The sequence below is a fragment of the Sceloporus undulatus genome, chromosome 5 (genome assembly GCF_019175285.1).
Source record: "Sceloporus undulatus isolate JIND9_A2432 ecotype Alabama chromosome 5, SceUnd_v1.1, whole genome shotgun sequence".
Classification (NCBI taxonomy): domain Eukaryota; kingdom Metazoa; phylum Chordata; class Lepidosauria; order Squamata; family Phrynosomatidae; genus Sceloporus; species Sceloporus undulatus.
Genome location: NC_056526.1, coordinates 170,751,460 through 170,757,459, shown reverse-complemented (window position 1 = coordinate 170,757,459; position 6,000 = coordinate 170,751,460). Strand labels below are relative to the sequence as shown.

General features: G+C 39.7%; 2 protein-coding genes across 5 annotated transcripts in view; one reads left to right on the top strand and one right to left on the bottom strand.

Annotated features, from left to right (window-relative positions):
- Positions 1-2,325, bottom strand: part of LOC121932243 (alcohol dehydrogenase 1A) — a 24,825-nt gene extending 22,500 nt beyond the window's left edge. Inside the window, exon 1 of one of the 4 annotated variants that reach the window (XR_006104294.1) lies at positions 2,156-2,325. Coding sequence is in view for 2 of the 4 variants with exons in the window: in XM_042470755.1 (XP_042326689.1) it covers positions 2,156-2,173 (18 nt within the window). In the remaining 2 variants the exon portion in view is untranslated. The remainder of the gene's footprint in view (positions 1-2,155) is intronic. The other 3 variants (XR_006104293.1, XM_042470755.1, XM_042470754.1) reach the window with 3 other exon arrangements.
- C5H4orf17 (chromosome 5 C4orf17 homolog) overlaps positions 1-6,000 on the top strand; it is a 54,277-nt gene that overhangs the window by 28,478 nt on the left and 19,799 nt on the right. The gene's annotated exons all lie outside the window — the stretch shown is intronic.

The window sequence follows — 6,000 nt, the reverse complement described above, 5'->3', positions numbered from 1 at the left end:
ATATAGGCCCCCACTCACCACTGTGCAGTTACAGAGTCCTTTGGTATCCCATTGGTTTAGTTCTAGGACTCCTCATGAATACCAAATCCATGAATGTTTAAGTCCCATTATATACAATGGCATAGTAAATGGTGCAAGATTTGCTTTTTGGAACTTTATTTTTGTAATATTTCAAGTCATGGATGGTTGAATCCATGGATAAAAAAATCCATGGATATGGGGGCCAACTGTATTGTATTATGATCCATTTTAACTGCTGTGGCTAAAGCCTATGCATTCTGGGATTTGAAGTTTTGGAAAGAGCTAAAGCTCTCTGGCTGAGAGTTCTAAATATCTCTCCTAAACTGAAAGGTCCTGCATCCCATATGGACTTAGGGCTTAGCGTGCACCCTGATGACTATGAGTTGTTTGGATTCATGTCTGAGATTCTATTTGGTCATTTTTGTTGTAGGAGAGCGAACAGTTTGCCTAAGTAGGTAGGAAGGGGGTTAGAAAATTATGACCCCCCATCTGTTGGAGAGCTCGGTTGGTTCAGTAAAGTTCCACAGGGGATATTCCACACAGTCCACTCTGGCTCCAGAAACCATGTGGTCCCAAGTACCTGGGGAATTTTGGGGGGGTGTGTGACCTTGGGCAAGTCACACTCTCTCAGTGTTTATCGAGCGCCCTTAAAGAGGTACATTCCATGTGACTCTCTAGCTGCCTCCTGTTGCATGCTGGGATTCGGAGTTTAAGGAGGGTATTTAGATTCTCAGGCAGGAAGTTCAACTCCTTAAAACTGCCAATCCCAGCATGCAACCGGAGGCAGCTAGAGGAGTCACACTGGAAAGTACCTCTTTAAGAGCATAGTGTGATAAACATCTCAGCCTCAGGGGAAGGCTCTGGCAAATCTCCCTGACTCATCTTATCAGAAACCCCATGATAGGGTTGCCTTAAGGTAACCATACGTTGGAATGACATGAAGGCACACAACAACAAAAGGGGAGAGTTCTAGATCCATGGCAACAGCTCCAGTCTCCAAAATATGTTAACATGGAAAATGACAATAAAAGAACATCCACGTCGTAGTGAACTTAGCTTTTGCAAGGTTTTTTCAAGACTTTGAATGCACATTATAATTTATACTGATTGGGGACTCAAGAAGCTGCAGCCCAAACATTTTATTTTCCAAGCTCTGGTTTAATTTGTACTTAAAAAGGGCAGCTCTTCAGGAGAGACCTTCCTCTACTGCTGGTTATAGTTTGAATGTAGTATGGTTTCAGGGCCATTTGAAAATATGCTGCTTTCACCATATATGCTGAACCTAAAAATACTTCCTAATTGCTTTTTAAATGATTTCAAATGTAGGAAATATATGCACAGAAAACATTTAAAAGATACAGTATTGATGAAAAAAGTTTTTTTAATGCACCATTTTAAGATAACGTAATACTTTTTGTGATGTATTTATGCATCTAGAAACAAATTAGAAGAGCAAATATAAGCTATGAGCTTTTCCTGGTCCCGAATGAAAATGAGACATATTGGCAAGCAAGATGCAATGTATTGCATTGATAACAGCTGGAAAAGATAGCATTGCCAAGTCTGAGCACTTTCAGATGGAATGAGCTAAGCATGTATTTAACTTTCAGGTGAAATTAGTGGGATATGTCCTAAATTTTAGTGTTTGTATATTTAACTTTGAAGAACCTTTTAAAACATACATAACTTTTCCTGAATTACATTTAAACACTTTAGCCTTTCAAATAACTGTATGTTGTGCTTTTGCGCTTATTTGCCTCAAGATTTGTTCTTATTTATACAACCTATTCTATGAAGACCGTTCCTTTAGTAACTGTATTTTCCATTTTCCAAGCTGAGATTGACTAAGGTAGAATTTATGCTAGTGCTATTAATTTTAATGCAATGTTACAATTACAATTTAAAGTGACATCAAATAAAAAAAACCCCTAAATAAAGGCATATAAAATGTGGCCTACCTCTTTTTAATACCCCTAATTAATCACCATATAATTCAATCTTAATTTTGTACTAGGAACACAAATGAACAACAATCAAAGCTTGGGCATGCTGGCTGTAGGGTTCTGGGAACAGTGGTCCAGAAAAGTAACTTTCCCAAGTTCTGTGAAGAAGGAACATGTCATTAGTCACTTACTTTGCCTGCGGTACTCATGATGCTCCTTCCTTGGGTTTGCTCCTCTTTGCTTTCTTGCTTCAGAAAGCCAAAAGTCTAAACAGTTCCTGCTGTTCAGTGAATGTTGGACAGGTTGCTTATCTGTACCCCTTCCAGCTACAACCACACAAAGTTTGGTGCCTTTTAAGCAAGTCCACCAATTCTCAAGTCCCACCCCTGAATCCAGAAAGGAAATGCGTCAACCGGATTTCAATTCCACACGCCAGGCAACCGTTTAATAGCATTCAGATATTACAGAACACTTCAGATGTTATCACAGCCTTGTAAATGTTTGCTGGCAGCCTGACACAAAGATAAATAACCTATGTTTTCATCATTGCTGTGAAGGATGAGAAATCCCCAGGGTTGGCCCTGACATTAGGCAGAATGAGGCCGTTGCCCTCAGCAGCAGATTTTTGGTATCATGAGAAGGAAGGAAATGGTTACAAAAGTTAAAAAAAAATCTAAAATACATACCCCATATAAAAGCCTGCCTAAATAAAAATGTTTTTGCTTGCTAGGGGCCAGCCTAGTCTCCTGTGGAAGGGAGTTCCAGAAGGTGGAAGCAGCCACCGAGAAGACGCTCTCATGTGTCTTCACCAAGCGAGCCTGTGATCTTGGCAGAACCAAGAGAAAGCCTTCTCCTTGAAGTTTTTAGGGCTCTATGGGGAAATACGGTCTCTCAAATAGTCTGGATTTAAGCCATGTAGGACTTTATAGGTCATGACCAAGCACTCTGAATTGTGCATGGAAATGAACCGGTAGTGAAGCTATTGCAACAAGGGAGTTATATGCTCCTTATGACTGGCCCCGGTCAACATTCTTGCTGTGGCATTTTGACCCCGCTGAAGTTTCTGAACAGTTTTCAAAGGCCATGTAGAGTGCGTTACAGTAGTTCAAACAGGATGTAATCAAGGCATGTGTCACCATAGCCAGATCTGACATCTCAAGGAATAGGTGCACCTGGCACACCAGTTTTAACTGTGCAAATGCACTCCTGGCCACTGCTGAAACCTGGGCATCCAGGCTCAGAGTTGAGTCCAGGAGCACACCCTAGCTGCGAGCTTGAGATTTCAGGGGGAGTAGCCCCATCCAGCACAAACAGAGTCCCTTTTCCCTGACCTGTCCAACTGACCTGAAGCACCTCTGTCTTGTATGGATTTAGTTTCAGTTAGTTTGCCTCCATCCAGTCTATTACTGACAGCAGACACTTGTTCAGTATGGAGACAGCTTCCTTATAATCAGATGGGAAGGAGAGATAGAGTTGGATGTCATCCACATACTGGTGACACCTCACCCCAAATCTCTGGATGATCTCTCTCTCTAGTATTGTGTAGATTTTAAATAATACTGGGGACAAAACAAAATCCCATGGGGCTCCACAGGTCAGTGACCAAGGAGTCAAATAGGAGTCCTCCTGTTTGTCTTGTAGCACCTTTGAGACTAAGAGATTTATCACATTGGGTTTGCTCTTATGATAGGCGTGGGATGTAACTTTAAGACGGCGGATCATATCACATTTTCCTAGTGCTGCAGAGTATGCAGCCCATTTGTAACCTGGGCTTCTGCTGCATCTTTTCAAGAATGGAAAAATCCCATTCTTGAAAAGATGCAGGAGGAGTCTGGAGAAGTCCAGGCAATAGGGAAATGCAATAAGATCCGCTTTCTTAAAGTTACATCCCACATCTATTGTGAGAGCAAAGCCAATGTGATAAACTCCTAACTGTATGAAAGATGTTTTAGGATAAGCTTTTGTGGACTTGGTCTACTTCCTTAGGTGTATGGTAACTGAGGATCTATCCACACTGCAGAAATAAAGCAGCTTGACACCACTTTGACTGTCATTGTTCCTTCCTGATGAATCCTGGCAATTGTGGTTTGGTCAGTCTGGTCAGTCAGACAGCTCTGGTGTCTCACCAAATTACAGATCCCAGGATTCTGTAGGACAGAGTCATGGCAGTTAAAGTAGTGTCAACACACTTTCTTTTTGCAGTGTGGATATATTCCAAATCTACAAAGCTTATGCTACAACTTATTTCACACAATCTTAAAGGTGCTACTAAATCCCTTTGTCTACTGATATTCTAAACTAATATGGCTATGTCTCTGAATTCTAACCACTAGTGACATGTTTATGCTTCTCATAGTGGACTTTCTGTGGCTTGCACTGAAACCAAAAAAGTTGTTGAAGGAGGAATGGAGGACACCAGTCCTTCTCTGACAGTCCACTTACACATCTGCATGGAAGTTATCTTTATTTTATATCTTCTCATTCTCTGAAGACTAGAACTCAAGGCAACTGACAGACAGACCTAAAAGCAGACCTTATAATATTCAAGCACAGTCCAATTAAAAGCAGTGTAAGAAAAGAGTAAACACACCCACTTAAAACCCCATTCCATAGCAGCCAGCAAGTTTCCAGAAGCTAACTTGATTTAAAAGGTCATTGCCTGAACCATTTTTGCAGTTTTGAAGCTTTTGAAACTTTCAAAGCTCTACTGGCTTGTTCATCAGATAAGGTGTTAAAAACCATACAGGAGGAAAAAAATTGAAGATGTTAGTCATAGGCCTGCATTTTGCTGTTTTTGTTCTCAGTTCAGATGGTATGGAGGGGTATTTCTTACGCTGGCACCTCCTCCTTGCAAAAGATTGCAAAGGAAGTGTCTTTTTGTGTTGCAAATAGATGTTAAATTTCCTGGACTTTGAGAATCTCCCATTTGCCACTGGGCCAGAAGGATGAGGTGCCAGCCTGCAAGAAACACCCCTCTATACCATCTGAACTGAGAACAAAGACAGCAAAATGCAGCCCTATTACTAACATCGTCATTTTTTCTTCTTATATGGTTTTTAACACCTTACCTGCTGAAGAAGCCAGTGAAGCTTCAAAAGCTTGCAACATGTATATTGTGCATTTTGGTTGGTCCAAAAATGGTATCACTGTTTGGTGGATTTTTGATGTTATTAGGAGTATATCAAGTAATTTATGAATGTGGTGGACGATATGTTAATTTTACAGAGAAATGCATGGCTAAGTTAACTACAATCAACACTTTAATTTGATATTTTGGTAGAACACAAACATGTTAACAATTACATCCTGATTAGCCAACTCTGCATGCCATGAATTTCAGTTATCTCCATTGCTGTTTTGAAAACCTGGCAACACTCACTCTTGCTCACCTTTAGAGTTTAGCTACAAAGTGGGTTATTAAATATAAAGCAGAGACCAGGGTATTTTCAGTAGTGCCATAAATATATCTGGATATCTACATGCACAGTATTCCAAACAAATATCTTCCTTCACTCATCTCCATAGGTGTATGAAATAAAGATAAGGAATGCATTCACTCTCATACAAGAACTAGCCTGCTTATATTTTTTCCAGACTATTCTAATGTAAAGAATGGAAGTGACAGTGAGCAAAAGGGTGAAATATGACCAGGCTGTTGTTTATAATTTAATATTGGCTAATTATTATTACCTATATTTTCATACCTGAGCTATCTCTGCTGCATTCTGGTAAAGACTGAAACTGTTTTACATCCTTGAAGTTTTATTTGTTTATCATTTTCATCATTTGCAGTTCCAAAGAATTAACCATACAGTAATTTGTTTTTTCGGTTTACATATATCTTTTATTGTTCTTCTGTTTTTCAGTGCTGCTATCAGCAGCAGTGGGTAAACTTTGAAAACAGGTTTTAGAGAATAAGGAATGTTGCTTTCTCAAGTAACTTGCTTGTTACAATGATTGTAAGTTGATGTTTATCAGTGTATTGCCATTCCTGAGAATTAACCATATTTCTAATCTAAGCTTATCTTTTTACTGT